Raw genomic sequence first — 18,867 nt, forward strand, 5'->3', positions numbered from 1 at the left:
CCTTTGGTCATTTGAGGAAAAATTGGGTTAATTCATCATCAAGCGTCTGGCCTTCAACTTCGTACTAACAAACTTTTTCCTTTACAGACAGATACATTTTAACATCAGCCAACACACGTGATCCACTTAGGATTCTGAACATTAAAAGTCAGTTGCACGGCTCGTATGAAACCTTCAAGCAGTATCCGGCTCATTCCTTGGCCTGAAACGTCCGAGGAAAGATGGACCGTTTTCGGAAATTGGCTTCGAGTGTCTGGTGGTTGGTTAGCGACTCTCGACCAGTCACGGTAAAGAAAGTTGGGTATTGTCAATAACTGAATGGGCGACAGCCTTAGCAATGGGGATCCAGCTTAGGATAAGAAGAGTACCTGAATCGATATATATATATATATATATATATATATATATATATATATATATATATATATAGTAATGAGTAAATAGGTTAAATGGAGGAGATTTGTAAATTAACTTCTACACTGCAACAGTCGTTAACTACAATTACCTCCTGTGCAACAATTGGTATACACGATATTCCTCCATTTGATTTGTTAACCATGTTTAATCATACGCAGTTCAATGAAGTACCTTTAAAAGATGCGCAATTTAGGGACTAGATAGAAACTTGCGCGCGCGTAAAACTCCTGAACTCCACAAATGAGGAGTTGGAAAAAACTAAGATTCAAAGTAGAAAACAAATACTATTATTCTGATATATAAATCTTCAAAAAAATATTTGGGCAATGTAACAGGTTCGAACTCTCGTCCGTGGACTCCGCCAGGCACACTATACGTCGCGCTACAGCCTACTGCATGATACGGAACACATGTTTCGTACACTTCACTACACCCGCCTGCTGAATGATACGGAACACATGTTTCGTACACTTCACTACACCCAACTGAATGAAACAAAAAATATTTCAATAATTTCTTGTCTTAAAATTTTCAACATTTACATATCCGATGAAATACATTTATCCCAAAGCCTTAGAAAGTCTCAAATACTTGAAATATTCTTCTTCTTCCAGATACATTTGAAATCATAAGAATAGTTGAGAACTCGCACATGTAATTTATAAAGCCTTTGCAAGCCTAACCTCTCTCTCTTTCTTTTATATATATATATATATATATATATATATATATATATATATATATATATATATATATATATATATATATATATATATATATATATATATATCCTCTTAAGGTTTCCCCATCGTCAAAAAAACGGTCACTTTAAAGTGTTCTCTCCTGACCTACCCAGAGGACCCAAAACAGAAAACGGTACAGTACATCACTTTCGCCAGCCGCTTCTATTTTCTAGTACGACAATTTTTGGCCTGATGTAACGCATACGACCGAAATGCGACGTTCTTTGTAAGAGGACAGGTTGGACTAACACATCTCTAACAGTGCTCAAGAACGACAGACAACATGTATATACTCTGGTTACCATTGTGTAAATAAAAGGGAATGTTTATCGTAGGAAAAAAAAAGCCTTTACTCTTTTACAATCTCTTGTAAATGTTTCATGACGATATTTTCAATAATCTGGAACAGCTGAGCAAATATTAGTTTCCAGGTGTTTCTCTCAGACGGAGAAAGATATTTGTCTGTTAAAAGTCTGATATGAAGTGTTGCTTTGAATGGTGACTCAAAAGATTCGTCATGTTAATGGGTGTTGTGTTGAGTGCTTGTGTTGATGCGTTACACATATACGTCGAAAAGCCTTCAGAATATTACGCCGAAAAGCTGTCACAATTTAACGTCGAAATATAACGTCGAAAAGATGCCGAAAAGAGGTGGCAATATTCCTCCCTCTATTAATATTCGAGTAAGGATATTCAGCGTGTGTAGCCACGACGCCGTAAAAATCCATCAACGATAATTTAGAACGTCGATTAGGACACGGGGAAACATTTTCGAGGAGAGCAGAATACGAGTTTCTGAGCAATTAGCCTCGAGGGATCCCTTACTCTACGGTGGAATAGTTATGTATGTTTGAAGCGGGAGGGAGGATAGAGGTAGACTTGATGGACAGCAGAAGGGTGGGGGGAAGGAGAGTTGATGGATAGTAGAGAGGGGAGAGAGAAAGGACAGAGAGAGAGAAATGTTCAAATTAAATTTTCGGAGCAAGTTAATTTGTCTAATTCCAGGAGTTACATTTTTAGATTAGTGTCTGATTTTCAGCTCATAAATTCCTCTCGCAACATTATTTTGAGTTTTGTTATTTTATTTTGTATGAGTGAAATCTGATGTTCTAGGATTAATCTCTGATTAGCGTCCAAGGATTAATCACTGATTAGTGTCTTAGCATTAATCAGTGATTAGAATCCTAAGACATCTTGTCCTCTCACTTAATGTCCATAATTTTGATACTATCAACACCGAGTTCAAAATTCCGGTGTTTTAGACAGAATTAAGCCCCTACAGCATAGGCCTATTTTCCTAGGATCATATATAATAATCTCTTGTTATCTTTATGGCAGTTAATCCACAATAGACGGAACGTACAAAATATGGGCTATTGTAGGCCCAACAGTTCTAAATGACATTTAAAAAATGACAGTCCTAAATGGCATTTTAAAAACTAAAACGGAATAACCTTTGACCTTCCTTAGGCCTAAATAACCAATCACATGCCTAATATTCGTTATCTTAGGCCTTATTTAGCACATATATGTACTATAACAGGCCACAAAAAAGCACACACATAACAGCTGCTTTTTACATAATATACAGAGTAGGCCAAAAAGAATCATGTAGTCCCATAAACTTTCTCTATTTTAGCCGGATTTATGAGGGTTGGGTGAGGAAGAATTCTTACCCATAAAGAATTTTGATACTCATTCACCCACGAGCTTTACGACTCAGGTGTGAGTAACGTGGCGGTGATCTAGATTAAAGTTCTCATTTCATCTCTCTCTTGAGTCGTCTTATTCATTGAAAACTTCATTTGATCATCTTTAGCCAAAGCCATTTCACCTTTTACTACGAATATTCACCGATCAACGATGTTACTGTGTCAAGAGATATTAAATCGATTTGATTAATTCCATACAGGTGTCTGCTGGAAAACACAGCCAGGTGTCTGCTGGAAAACACAGCCAGGTGTCTGCTGGAAAACACAGCCAGGTGTCTGCTGGAAAACACCAGCCAGGTGTCTGCTGGAAAACACAGCCAGGTGTCTGCTGGAAAACACCAGCCAGGAGTCTGCTGGAAAACACCAGCCAGGTGTCTGCTGGAAAACACAGCCAGGTGTCTGCTGGAAAACACAGCCAGGTGTCTGCTGGAGCACTATTCAGGTATCTGATGGAAAATCTCCATCAAGGTGTCTGCTTAACTTGCAATTGTTAATTTTGCAATTGCTAGATGCTAGCTCACAGCACAAGTTAAATTTGCACTTAAGCATTACTCAAAATACTAATTTCACAAATCCAGGTTATTCAGGGTATATAATGCCTTCGTATATATGTGCAATACTGTATGGGAAAATATATACAAGACGACCATTTTAAACAATCCATACACAAAAAAACGGTCATTTTAACCAATCTGTACACACAAAAAACACGTATTCTGACCAACTAATAAAAAAAAAAATTGACAAACAATTAGCCAAAAAAGGCCCAATTTGACAAAAAAAAAACGATTCGGCAACACTGGACACACGCATATATGTACAGTGTTACCATATTGAGATATGACAACAATACGTGTTGCCATATCTTAACATGGCAACACATACCTGGTCCATACAATACTGGGGCATGGCAACAAGGACAATACTGGAGGAGGAGCAGCCTACCTGTACAGGCGCCCATCCACACATCTATGGCCTTCACGTAGGACACCTGCGGCAGGCCTCCCTGAATCCCTGTGAAAGGAATCCTTCATTCAAATAAAAATAATACAAGGTTATGGATATTAGTAAGTGCTAGCATATATATATATATATATATATATATATATATATATATATATATATATATATATATATATATATATATATATATATATAATTATATATATATATATATATATAATTATATATATATATATATATATATATATATTGTGACGGTAACGCGTTGGTGTTCGGCTGTTTAATGCTAGGGGTATGGCCTCGTCACATAGTTATAAAAAAAATAGAAAAACTGGAACTTCGTCTGTGGTAAGGTAAGGAGAAGACACACAAAACACAAGTAAACTTTAACAATGAAATTTTAATTACGTTAAATAAATCAAACATGAAAATAATGCACAAACAAATTCTTATAATAAAATCAATGAATCAAAATAATAAGAATACTTAAATGACAAAATGAAAGGTTACGTTAAGGCAAAATAACAAGAAGTGCAATACAAAGGTAAGTGGGAGGTGCTGGAATATTGGCTTAAAGCCACCACCTCTCTCAGTACACGCTAACGTCTAGCTGGGAGGAGTGCTGGCTACGAAAGCACGGAACATTCTGAGGACTGATGTTGGGGCGACCCCAGACATCAGGTAGTATTGGGGGCGAGTGCAGGTGCAGCCAGACCGGTGACCAATCAGCGGAGCCGTAGCGATCAACGGGTAGTTTGGTGGTTGGAGTTCGAACAGGTGGCTGGTTGCATACGTTTCTGCTCACCCTGGCAAGCCTTGCTGGTGTTTGTTGTCGTTGTTGGACATTTCTTCCATAGTCTTTTATATAGTTGTGAAGACGTAATTTTGGAGGGAAGAGCAGGCTCAATCTCTTGAAGGAGATTATCGTCACAACTCTCCCCCGAAGCCTGCGGTTCTGGAAGAAGTACGTCGTTATGTGGTGGAGTAATGGATGGAGTTGCTTCTACTTCATAAACTCTGGAGAGATCATGGGCTAAGATGTTGTCAGACTCTTGGTATAGCGTGTCACCAGGTTGAATTTCTGCAGTTAGCAAGCCCATAGTAGAAGACGTTGAGATGAGAAGTGGGCGTGCTGCAGGAGGTGTAGGGTGGTGTGGTCCGTATTGATGGTGGACCGAGCACTTTTCAGGTGTGGAGTGAAGTGCTGAAGCTTCAGGATGAGGAAGAGTAGCTCCTTGCCAATTGTTCCGTAGATCCTTGTAGCAGTAGTCGCTGACAGGTGTATTCTTCTCGCCTCGTTGCTGCATCACGACACCACCCACGTCGGTACCATTGGCGTCGACATGGAGGATGAAGGGCTTATCTGACGAGGTGAGAGTGGAATTAGAAGAGGGCATAGGAGCACGATTATTATCCTGAAAGCATTTGGGAAGATCATTAAGGATTTTGGAATTAGAAAGCGCCGACTCCTTGTCAGTGCTTTCGGGAGAAGAAGCCGGGATGGTCTCACTGTGGATGTAGGGTTCTGTGAAGGTAGAACAATTAATCAAGACAGTGGGAGGAGTACCATTATATTGCTTCAGGAGGTTGACGTGGCACAGCTGGGTCTTCCGCCGCCTATCTGGAGTCTCTATCACGTAATTATTATTATTCCTGCACTCTTTGACGCAGTAGGGTCCTGAAAATCTGTTTTGTAAAGGTGAACCTGGGATAGGGAAATAAGCAAGGACGAAGTCTCCCGGCTTGAATTTTCTTACTTTGCTGGTCTGGTCGTAATGAGTCTTCATTCTCACCTGGGCTTTCAATAGATTATCATGAGCAAAGCGGTGGACTCTCTCTAGAATGTGTTGAAGGTTTTGAAGAAACTGGGGCACATTCTGATGCTCACTGAAGGTGGCATCTCTGAGAGAGTCTTTGAAAGCCTTAAGGGGAGTACGGCACTTACGGCCGTAGAGCATCTCATAAGGAGATACTCCTAGGGACTCATTGGGGAGACTTCTGAAAATACACATTATTAGGTCAATCTGCTTATCCCAATCCTTTGAGGTTTCACTACAAAACTTTTTCAAGAGTGCTTTGATGGTCTGATGACTACGTTCAAGAGAACCCTGTGAAGCAGGATGATAGGGGCTGGACAATACCTGTTTGATGTTGAACTCCTCCAGTGTCCTTTTGAAGAGATCACTGGTGAAGTTGGTGCCACAGTCACTTTGAATCTCCCTGGGAAATCCGTATTGAGTGAAGATCTTCAGTAGATGTTTGATAACCGTAGCAGCCGTGATGTTCTTCACTGGAACTGCTATGGGAAATCTGGTGGTAGGACACAGGATGGTTAGGATGTAGGCGTTACCTGAACTGGTCCGAGGTAAAGGACCAACACAGTCTATTATGAGTCTGTGGAAAGGTTCCGCAGGCACCTGTATGGGAATCAGTGGTGCTCTGGGAATGGAGACGTTCGGTTTGCCTGCCATCTGACATGTATGACACTGTTTTACGTACTGTTTGACGTTGTTTACCATACCTGGCCAGTAGTAGTCTTGACGAATCCCATGGTAAGTCTTGTTGAAGCCGTAGTGGGAGAATGCTCCGTGGGCCAGGTGTAGAATAGTGGGCCGCAGGCTGGTGGGAATCACAAGTTGTTCGGTGTTGGCCCAATCGTCCTCCTCCTTCAGTTTACTGGGTCTATATCTGCGGTAGAGCAAGTCGTTCTCTAGGAAGAACCCAGGAATACTGTCGGGTTGAGTCTCAGCCTGGAAAAACAATGGTGTTAAAGTAAGATCTTCCCTCTGCAACTTACGGAACTCCAACTTGGTCAGATGCGGGGGTAGTTTCTGAGGGTCTTGAGGGACAGCGGTAGCAGTAGAGTCAGCTGGCTGTGGACGTGCGGCTTGTGCACTGGTGGTCACGAGAACCGGAGGAGAAACTTCATCACTCTCTTGAACCTCTGCTGGAACATACTCAAGAATAGGGTTTCTGGGCACAGAGTTACACACCTGGGGTTTGTCCATGACGATCAGGTTGGTCGGTTGCAGGTCTTCTGCCAAGTCGTTGCCTAGGAGAAGTTGCACTCCAGGCATGGGAAAAGGCTTTTCCCTGACGGCGACTTGGACTTCCCCGTTCACGTAGGGACAATCCAGGTGGACTCTGGCGAGAGGGTATGGAGTGGTAGCAGTGAGGTCAGTGATGAAGACTGTTTCCCCGGTGTAGACTATGTTGGGCACAGCCGACTTCAAGATGATCGATTGTAGAGCCGCTGTGTCCCTCAAGATCTTCAATTTGAAACGTCCCTCCGGATTTGAACCGTTGGCAGAGACAGTTCCAGTATACAGGTGGTTACTGAAAAGAGAAAGATCATTAACATCAACACCAACATTCATCACAGGCTTACCGGACTTAGGAGGAGTTGGTTTGGGTCGTTGTTGGTCAGTGGTTCCCTTGTATTGAGACTTACCACACTTGTCTATGGTATGTCCATAGAGTCTACAATACTTGCAGTACAGTTGTGAACCAGCTTGATCGGGGCTCACCTTCTCGTAACTGTACCACGACTTCTTACTGGAGGATGGTTCAGGTGTCAGCCGGTGGATGAGGCTGTAAGTGTCAGCCGACTTAGCACACTTCAGGTAGTCGGTTTCTTCTTTATCTGCTAAGTAGAGGCGGACAGGAGGCGGCACACGTCTCAAGAATTCTTCAACAAGCATCAGGTTGACGAGTTCTGTAAAAGTAGAGACATGTGCTGCTTCCAGCCATTTCATGAAATACCTCCGTTTCGTGTTAGCAAACTCTAGGAAGGTAGTGGTACTTGCCTTCAGGTGGTCACGGAATTTCCTTCTATAACTTTCAGTAGAGAGGAGGTAGGCGTCCAACACTGCTTGTTTCAGAGTGTAGTAGTCATTCTCAGACGCCAAAGTACTGAGTGTGACTGCAGCTCTACCTGTAAGATGGACTCTGAGAAGTGTGGCCCATTGGTCGACAGGCCAACTGAGTTGATTAGCAAGGGTTTCAAAGGTGGTAAAGAACACATCAACTTCTGCTTCTACAAAGGATGGCATTAACTTACTTGCATGTGATATATTAAAACTGACGGGAAGATTGGCAGTAGCTTGCTGGCGTTGAGCGAGGTGTGAAGTTTCCAACGTGTATTCCCGTTGACGACACTCAAGAGCCAGAGTCGCTTGTTGCTTGTCATGTTCACGTTGCATTTCCAACTCGCGTTGTTTGGTTTCAAGCCGTATGCGTTCCCGCTCCTGGAGTAAGGCAATCTCACGTTCTTGTTCTTCCCTTCGTATGGCAGCTGCTCGTTCTTGTTGTTCGAGGGCTTCCCTTTGCTGTTCGCGGGCTTCCTTTTGCTGCTCACGTTCAATCTTAGCCAGCTCTAGTTTAAGTTTCATCGTTGCCAAGTCAGTTTTATCTGCAATATAGTAAGTTTCATGAGTTTCAGAGTCTATCTTACCTTGCTCTAAATAGTAATCCAGCAACAGGTTGTGTAGGTCATTTTTGTTGGCTTGATAGGGAACTTCTAGTTGATACTCATGTGCAAGAGTTTGTAGTTCAGTCCTCTTGGCACGACTTAAAGTCCCTATTTCACCTGCTGGATTTGCACGGAAAGTTTGGAGACGAAACATGGTGAAATTAGCAAATAAAGGTACACGAATGTTCAATAATGAAATGTCAGAAACAGGACAACGTGGCAACTGGTACCTATCCTGTGTGATCTTTAACAATTAACGTTAAGTGAAAGATATTAAATTAAATCAAGGGCGCAGGAAATCTTGTACCCGGTACTCATGTAAGAGAATAAGGGCAAGAAAATCCTACTAACAAATGAAACAAAGTTTCGAAAACAAATGAAACAGTTAAATGCTTCAAAAGTAAAATTGGTAGTCCAAGGATGTAGGCATACCTTGCCAAGTCTCTAAAGGACATAAAGCAAGTTTTTCCTACTGAATTTAATATGATACTTACAGAATTAGCGAACTTTTGTGCTCTGAAAAAATAAGCTAATTCCCTACCGTTGTATGTATCATCATCTCTGACTGACGTGTAGGGGTGCGAGGTGTCAACTGGTGACGAGAACTGCTGCTGAGGTCCCAATTCAGCAACTAAAGTTCGAGCTAGAGGAACTATGGCCCTCTTTGTCCTCCTACAGTCAGATTGCAGAAGATTGGGTACTCTTGACCCGGGGCAGACCACAGTACCAGGGTACCAATATGATGATCTGTCAGAATGAGAAATATTCAAGGGACATAGATGGTAAATACGAGTAATAACATGGAGGGAGAGATGACCAATTAAGAGTATGACTGAGGCCTACAGTCACCACGTAATCCAAAGTTGTCTCACCTTCACTATATGTTACTCTCGTAATGCACAATACACCGCACCTTATAAAAAATGAAATTGAATGAAAAATAGTAAAGCTACGTTAACAAAGTTAAATACGCTTACCATAAATTACCACTTGGCACCAGTACCTGAGTGAGGCTCCTAGGACAGGCCCCCATAAAACTTGTGACGGTAACGCGTTGGTGTTCGGCTGTTTAATGCTAGGGGTATGGCCTCGTCACATAGTTATAAAAAAAATAGAAAAACTGGAACTTCGTCTGTGGTAAGGTAAGGAGAAGACACACAAAACACAAGTAAACTTTAACAATGAAATTTTAATTACGTTAAATAAATCAAACATGAAAATAATGCACAAACAAATTCTTATAATAAAATCAATGAATCAAAATAATAAGAATACTTAAATGACAAAATGAAAGGTTACGTTAAGGCAAAATAACAAGAAGTGCAATACAAAGGTAAGTGGGAGGTGCTGGAATATTGGCTTAAAGCCACCACCTCTCTCAGTACACGCTAACGTCTAGCTGGGAGGAGTGCTGGCTACGAAAGCACGGAACATTCTGAGGACTGATGTTGGGGCGACCCCAGACATCAGGTAGTATTGGGGGCGAGTGCAGGTGCAGCCAGACCGGTGACCAATCAGCGGAGCCGTAGCGATCAACGGGTAGTTTGGTGGTTGGAGTTCGAACAGGTGGCTGGTTGCATACGTTTCTGCTCACCCTGGCAAGCCTTGCTGGTGTTTGTTGTCGTTGTTGGACATTTCTTCCATAGTCTTTTATATAGTTGTGAAGACGTAATTTTGGAGGGAAGAGCAGGCTCAATCTCTTGAAGGAGATTATCGTCACAATATATATATATATATATATATATATATATATATATATATATATATATATATATATAAAATTGCTGTCGTTAAAACTAGTGAACAAAATAATTTGCCTGACATTTATTGCATATGTATAAACTGTTAAAATTCGATTTTTTTATATCCTAGGATAAATATATAAATTTATATATTAGGTGAGAAAGCGTAAAATGCGGTTGGGAAAAGTGTGTATTTGTTTTTTCTTTAGAAAATTGCCTGTTAATAAAAAAATACAAAAAAAAAGAAATCTCATTAAAATTCAATCACAGTCTAAACATGTTGTGAACGACGTGAAGTGGAGAGTATTGGCGCGTCTCCTGTAACACTGTTGGCTGTACCCCATGTACCACCAACACTGTTGGCTGTACTCCATGTACCACCAACACTGTTGGCTGTACTCCGTGTACCACCAACACTGTTGGCTGTACTCCATGTACCACCAACACTGTTGGCTGTACTCCATGTACCACCAACACTGTTGGCTGTACTCGGTGTACCACCAACACTGTTGGCTGTACTCCATGTAACACCAACACTGTTGGCTGTACTCCATGTAACACCAACACTGTTGGCTGTACTCCATGTAACACCAACACTGTTGGCTGTACTCCATGTACCACCAACACTGTTGGCTGTACTCCATGTAACACCAACACTGTTGGCTGTACTCCGTGTACCACCAACACTGTTGGCTGTACTCCATGTAACACCAACACTGTTGGCTGTACTCCGTGTACCACCAACACTGTTGGCTGTACTCCGTGTACCACCAACACTGTTGGCTGTACTCCATGTAACACCAACACTGTTGGCTGTACTCCATGTAACACCAACACTGTTGGCTGTACTCCGTGTACCACCAACACTGTTGGCTGTACCCCATGTACCACCAACACTGTTGGCTGTACCCCATGTACCTCCAACACTGTTGGCTGTACTCCGTGTACCACCAACACTGTTGGCTGTACCCCATGTACCACCAACACTGTTGGCTGTACCCCATGTACCTCCAACACTGTTGGCTGTACTCCGTGTACCACCAACACTGTTGGCTGTACCCCATGTACCACCAACACTGTTGGCTGTACCCCATGTACCTCCAACACTGTTGGCTGTACCCCATGTACCTCCAACACTGTTGGCTGTACTCCGTGTACCACCAACACTGTTGGCTGTACCCCATGTACCACCAACACTGTTGGCTGTACCCCATGTACCTCCAACACTGTTGGCTGTACTCCGTGTACCACCAACACTGTTGGCTGTACCCCATGTACCACCAACACTGTTGGCTGTACCCCATGTACCTCCAACACTGTTGGCTGTACCCCATGTACCTCCAACACTGTTGGCTGTACCCCATGTACCTCCAACACTGTTGGCTGTACTCCGTGTACCACCAACACTGTTGGCTGTACCCCATGTACCACCAACACTGTTGGCTGTACCCCATGTACCTCCAACACTGTTGGCTGTACTCCGTGTACCTCCAACACTGTTGGCTGTACCCCATGTACCTCCAACACTGTTGGCTGTACCCCATGTACCTCCAACACTGTTGGCTGTACTCCGTGTACCTCCAACACTGTTGGTTGTACTCCATGTACCACCAACACTGTTGGCTGTACTCCGTGTACCTCCAACACTGTTGGTTGTACTCCATGTAACACCAACACTGTTGGCTGAACTCCGTGTACCCCCAACACTGTTGGCTGTACTCCGTGTACCTCCAACACTGTTGGTTGTACTCCATGTAACACCAACACTGTTGGCTGTACTCCGTGTACCCCCAACACTGTTGGCTGTACTCCGTGTACCACCAACACTGTTGGCTGTACTCCGTGTACCACCAACACTGTTGGCTGTACTTCATGTACCACCAACACTGTTGGCTGTACTCCGTGTACCACCAACACTGTTGGCTGTACTCCGTGTACCACCAACACTGTTGGCTGTACCCCATGTAACACCAACACTGTTGGCTGTACTCCGTGTACCACCAACACTGTTGGCTGTACCCCATGTAACACCAACACTGTTGGCTGTACTCCGTGTACCACCAACACTGTTGGCTGTACTCCGTGTACCACCAACACTGTTGGCTGTACCCCATGTAACACCAACACTGTTGGCTGTACTCCGTGTACCACCAACACTGTTGGCTGTACCCCATGTAACACCAACACTGTTGGCTGTACCCCGTGTACCACCAACACTGTTGGCTGTACTCCGTGTACCACCAACACTGTTGGCTGTACTCCGTGTACCACCAACACTGTTGGCTGTACCCCATGTAACACCAACACTGTTGGCTGTACTCCGTGTACCACCAACACTGTTGGCTGTACCCCATGTACCACCAACACTGTTGGCTGTACTCCGTGTAACACCAACACTGTTGGCTGTACCCCATGTAACACCAACACTGTTGGCTGTACTCCATGTACCACCAACACTGTTGGCTGTACCCCATGTAACACCAACACTGTTGGCTGTACTCCGTGTACCACCAACACTGTTGGCTGTACTCCATGTACCACCAACACTGTTGGCTGTACTCCATGTACCACCAACACTGTTGGCTGTACTCCATGTACCACCAACACTGTTGGCTGTACCCCATGTAACACCAACACTGTTGGCTGTACTCCGTGTACCACCAACACTGTTGGCTGTACTCCATGTACCACCAACACTGTTGGCTGTACCCCATGTAACACCAACACTGTTGGCTGTACTCCATGTAACACCAACACTGTTGGCTGTACTCCATGTACCACCAACACTGTTGGCTGTACCCCATGTAACACCAACACTGTTGGCTGTACTCCATGTAACACCAACACTGTTGGCTGTACTCCATGTACCACCAACACTGTTGGCTGTACTCCATGTAACACCAACACTGTTGGCTGTACTCCATGTACCACCAACACTGTTGGCTGTACCCCATGTAACACCAACACTGTTGGCTGTACTCCATGTAACACCAACACTGTTGGCTGTACTCCATGTACCACCAACACTGTTGGCTGTACTCCATGTAACACCAACACTGTTGGCTGTACTCCATGTAACACCAACACTGTTGGCTGTACTCCATGTACCACCAACACTGTTGGCTGTACCCCATGTAACACCAACACTGTTGGCTGTACTCCATGTACCACCAACACTGTTGGCTGTACCCCATGTAACACCAACACTGTTGGCTGTACTCCATGTAACACCAACACTGTTGGCTGTACTCCATGTACCACCAACACTGTTGGCTGTACTCCATGTAACACCAACACTGTTGGCTGTACTCCATGTACCACCAACACTGTTGGCTGTACCCCATGTAACACCAACACTGTTGGCTGTACTCCATGTAACACCAACACTGTTGGCTGTACTCCATGTACCACCAACACTGTTGGCTGTACTCCATGTAACACCAACACTGTTGGCTGTACTCCATGTAACACCAACACTGTTGGCTGTACTCCATGTACCACCAACACTGTTGGCTGTACCCCATGTAACACCAACACTGTTGGCTGTACTCCATGTAACACCAACACTGTTGGCTGTACTCCATGTACCACCAACACTGTTGGCTGTACTCCATGTAACACCAACACTGTTGGCTGTACTCCATGTAACACCAACACTGTTGGCTGTACTCCATGTACCACCAACACTGTTGGCTGTACCCCATGTAACACCAACACTGTTGGCTGTACTCCATGTAACACCAACACTGTTGGCTGTACTCCATGTAACACCAACACTGTTGGCTGTACTCCATGTACCACCAACACTGTTGGCTGTACTCCGTGTACCTCCAACACTGTTGGCTGTACTCCATGTAACACCAACACTGTTGGCTGTACTCCGTGTACCACCAACACTGTTGGCTGTACTCCATGTAACACCAACACTGTTGGCTGTACTCCGTGTACCACCAACACTGTTGGTTGTACTCCATGTACCACCAACACTGTTGGCTGTACTCCGTGTAACACCAACACTGTTGGCTGTACTCCGTGTACCACCAACACTGTTGGCTGTACTCCATGTAACACCAACACTGTTGGCTGTACTCCGTGTAACACCAATAAACAGCCAAACTCACTAAGAACAGTGTACAGCCAAAAAATAAACTTACAAGAAAAGTGTAAAAAAACTATCTACAAAAGTCAATTTCAAAAAACAATATATTTACCTCATGTAAACGATGTTCTCATTTTGCATTGGGTGGGGGAGGGGGGGGGGAATTATTTACAAATTCGTGTGAAATTGTGTTAGCAGCCGGGCCAGAATATTTCGGCATTAGTTACGGGTTTCCTGCAGCAAGAAAATTATTTATATAGTGTCAAGTTATGTGTCGAATATTTAAAAAAAATGAATATTGGTTATTATGATAATGTCATCTTGGTATTTAAACTGATATTGACATTTACATCATCTTAGTATTTCAATAATTATTTACATCAAGACATGGTAGTGTTTTGAAGGTCTCCCGCCTCTCAATTTTTTTAAGCAATTTGTTAATATACATCTGAGTTACATCTAAGTCTACATCTGAGTGTGTAGATAATAAATATTCGCGATACATGCATACATATTCATGTATACAATATAGCTCAATGGTGGAGTGAGATTCTGTGACTCTAAAAGTGCTCTGCAATCTTTAAATAACCCATCACAATGTATGTCTGAAGTAGCTTGTAATATTAAATGGAATGTAATTTTTGCCAATGATAATAACTATTGTATAAAATTTGTGTGGATCCCATTCCATGTTGGAGTTGGAAAACATGACTTTGTAGATCGATTGGACAATGAGGCTTGCAGGAAAGAAAACACTGATTATGACTTTGGACTATCTCATGCAATTATTAGAAACATACAAATTAAAGAAATCAATTCAGATTTAGAAGAACTAAGAAATGCCCAGAGACCTGAAAACTGCAGTATTAAAAGTTATGACAAGTTTTGTAATAATAGGTATTTGTATGGTCAGCACAGTAACCGGACCAGGCAATGTGATGTAGTCATTGTGGTAATTCGCCTTGGCTATAGACACATCTGGCAGGTTAGTGAAGCTGAGCCACTACCAGAATATTCAGATTATATACTCTGTGATAAACCTTTAATGCATTCACTAGAACACTATATTGTTGAATGTGAAACCGTAAAGGACTTTAGACCTCCTGGCCTCTTGCACCACCAACTGTGTAACTATTTCATCGACTCAGGTGTTCTGGACGACATCCCAACAATCTATCCAAAATGTGCTTGTCCATTTTAAAGAATGAAAACAATTATATTTATATTACTTCTAAGCTGCATCACTTATGAACCATCTCTGCCCTTGTGTGGCAGTGTACATCCCTGCCCTTGTGTGGCAGTGCACATCCCTGCCCTTGTGTGGCAGTGCACAATGGAAAGTTGTTTTTACATATTCATACATTAAAACATTGATTGTAACCATGATATATATGTGCTTCCGCCTGCAGTTTAGACCTATTGTCTTATGTATGACCCTCTGTCCTGCGTGACAGTGAATACTAGCATTATTCTCACTTTAATAAGACTTAATTGAAATCCTCAGATTAGCCAATTTGTAATTAATTTTGTCAGTAAAGATGTTAATAATAATAATAATAATGTATTCATAAATACAGTATCTGTATAGATACTCATCAATGCAATATATGTAAATATACGCCTAGATACGGAGTGAACCTCTCACGTCATAAAGCATTGTCTCACTACTTAAATAATACAGTCCGTCCTCATAAATAATACAGCCCGTCCTCATAAATAATACAGCCCGTCTTCATAAATAATACAGTCCGTCCTCATAAATAATACAGCCCGTCTTCATAAATAATACAGTCCGTCCTCATAAATAATACAGCCCGTCTTCATAAATAATACAGTCCGTCCTCATAAATAATACAGCCCGTCCTCATAAATAATACAGCCCGTCCTCATAAATAATACAGCCCGTCTTCATAAATAATACAGCCCGTCCTCATAAATAATACAGCCCGTCTTCATAAATAATACAGCCCGTCCTCATAAATAATACAGCCCGTCCTCATAAATAATACAGCCCGTCCTCATAAATAATACAGCCCGTCTTCATAAATAATACAGCCCGTCCTCATAAATAATACAGCCCGTCTTCATAAATAATACAGTCCGTCCTCATAAATAATACAGCCCGTCTTCATAAATAATACAGTCCGTCCTCATAAATAATACAGTCCGTCCTCATAAATAATACAGTCCGTCCTCATAAATAATACAGTCCGTTCACATAAATAGTACAGTCCGTCCACATAAATAATACAGTCCGTCCTCATAAATAATACAGTCCGTCCTCATAAATAATACAGTCCGTCCTCATAAATAATACAGTCCGTTCACATAAATAGTACAGTCCGTTCACATAAATAATACAGTCCGTCCTCATAAATAATACAGTCCGTTCACATAAATAATACAGTCCGTCCACATAAATAATACAGTCCGTCCTCATAAATAATACAGTCCGTCCACATAAATAATACAGTCCGTCCTCATAAATAATACAGTCCGTCCTCATAAATAATACAGTCCGTTCACATAAATAGTACAGTCCGTCCACATAAATAATACAGTCCGTCCTCATAAATAATACAGTCCGTTCACATAAATAGTACAGTCCGTCCACATAAATAATACAGTCCGTCATCATAAATAATACAGTCCGTTCACATAAATACAGTCCGTCCACATAAATAATACAGTCCGTCCTCATAAATAATACAGTCCGTTCACATAAATAATACAGTCCGTCCACATAAATAATACAGTCCGTCCTCATAAATAATACAGTCCGTCCACATAAATAATACAGTCCGTCCTCATAAATAATACAGTCCGTCCTCATAAATAATACAGTCCGTCCTCATAAATAATACAGCCCGTCATAAATAATACAGTCCGTCATAAATAATACAGCCCGTCATAAATAATACAGCCCATCATAAATAATACAGTCCGTCATAAATAATACAGTCCGTCATAAATAATACAGCCCGTCATAAATAATACAGCCCATCATAAATAATACAGCCCGTCATAAATAATACAGCCCGTCATAAATAATACAGCCCGTCATAAATAATACAGCCCATCATAAATAATACAGTCCGTCATAAATAATACAGTCCGTCATAAATAATACAGCCCGTCATAAATAATACAGCCCGTCATAAATAATACAGTCCGTCATAAATAATACAGTCCGTCATAAATAATACAGCCCATCATAAATAATACAGCCCGTCATAAATAATACAGCCCGTCATAAATAATACAGCCCGTCATAAATAATACAGCCCGTCATAAACAATACAGCCCGTCATAAATAATACAGCCCGTCATAAACAATACAGTCCGTCATAAATAATACAGCCCATCATAAATAATACAGCCCGTCATAAATAATACAGTCCGTCATAAATAATACAGCCCGTCATAAATAATACAGCCCGTCATAAATAATACAGCCCGTCATAAATAATACAGCCCATCATAAATAATACAGCCCGTCATAAATAATACAGTCCGTCATAAATAATACAGCCCATCATAAATAATACAGCCCGTCATAAATAATACAGCCCGTCATAAACAATACAGCCCGTCATAAATAATACAGCCCGTCATAAACAATACAGCCCGTCCTCATAAATCAAGACTAAGTGCTCGTTAATCCAGGCGCCGAACCCCCTGATTATGTAAGAAAAACATATTACACGACACACATCTGATGACATTAAAACAATTATCTAAAAAAAGGTAAAAAAACGTCTCTCTGGCGACCTGTGTTCGACTCGCACCTCCGTAAATGCTTCACCCGCCTATACGAGTACAAATAATTACCAACAGAGTTTTAACGCTTAATATGTCCTAGGACCAACCATATACAAGTCTAATACATAATTATGTTACTTCATTGATACGAAAATACAGATTTTTTAGTAGAGTTTGTTAATATTGATGAATATTAATATTAATATGATGACCCTTGGGTTGGGGTCGGCCCCAGCTTGGACCACCAGAGTCTGAGGACGGGTTGGGGTCGGCCCCAGTTTGGACGACCAGTCTGAGGACGGGTTGGGGTCGGCCCCAGCTTGGACGACCAGTCTGAGGACGGGTTGGGGTCGGCTCCAGCTTGGACCACCAGTCTGAGGACGGGTTGGGGTCGGCCCCAGCTTGGACCACCAGTCTGAGGACGGGTTGGGGTCGGTCCCAGCTTGGACCACCAGTCTGAGGACGGGTTGGGGTCGGCCCCAGCTTGGACCACCAGTCTGAGGACGGGTTGGGGTCGGCCCCAGCTTGGACCACCAGTCTGAGGACGGGTTGGGGTCGGCCCCAGCTTGGACCACCAGTCTGAGGACGGGTTGGGGTCGGCCCCAGCTTGGACCACCAGAGTCTGAGGACGGGTTGGGGTCGGCCCCAGCTTGGACCACCAGAGTCTGAGGACGGGTTTCCAACTACAAGTTTGACTCTGCTCTCTCCGTGGACCTTATAAAGAGCATTATAAGGCAATATAATGCCTTATAATGGCATTATTGTAAAGCTTAATAAGCAGCAGTCGGGATGGCACCGCAGGCCTTATCGTAGTTCCAAGTGACAAATCACTGAGATTCCGTAACATACGCGACGTGTCAAGTGAGAGGACAGGATGACATCAACGTCCTCATTGTTTAGTCTGTGTCGTAATATACGTCGAATCGCGTCATTAAGCTGTTACATAGTTACAAATACT

General features: G+C 42.5%; 1 protein-coding gene across 3 annotated transcripts in view; it reads right to left on the reverse strand.

Moving 5' to 3' along the window:
* Positions 1-18,867, reverse strand: part of LOC123769824 (glycine receptor subunit alpha-2) — a 119,338-nt gene that overhangs the window by 26,241 nt on the left and 74,230 nt on the right. For all 3 annotated transcript variants that reach the window (XM_069301318.1, XM_045761143.2, XM_069301319.1), the window contains one exon: positions 3,818-3,886. In XM_069301318.1, coding sequence (XP_069157419.1) covers positions 3,818-3,886 — 69 coding nt within the window. The remainder of the gene's footprint in view (positions 1-3,817; positions 3,887-18,867) is intronic.

Source organism: Procambarus clarkii, chromosome 45 (assembly GCF_040958095.1).
Source record: "Procambarus clarkii isolate CNS0578487 chromosome 45, FALCON_Pclarkii_2.0, whole genome shotgun sequence".
NCBI classification, from domain to species: Eukaryota; Metazoa; Arthropoda; class Malacostraca; order Decapoda; family Cambaridae; genus Procambarus; species Procambarus clarkii.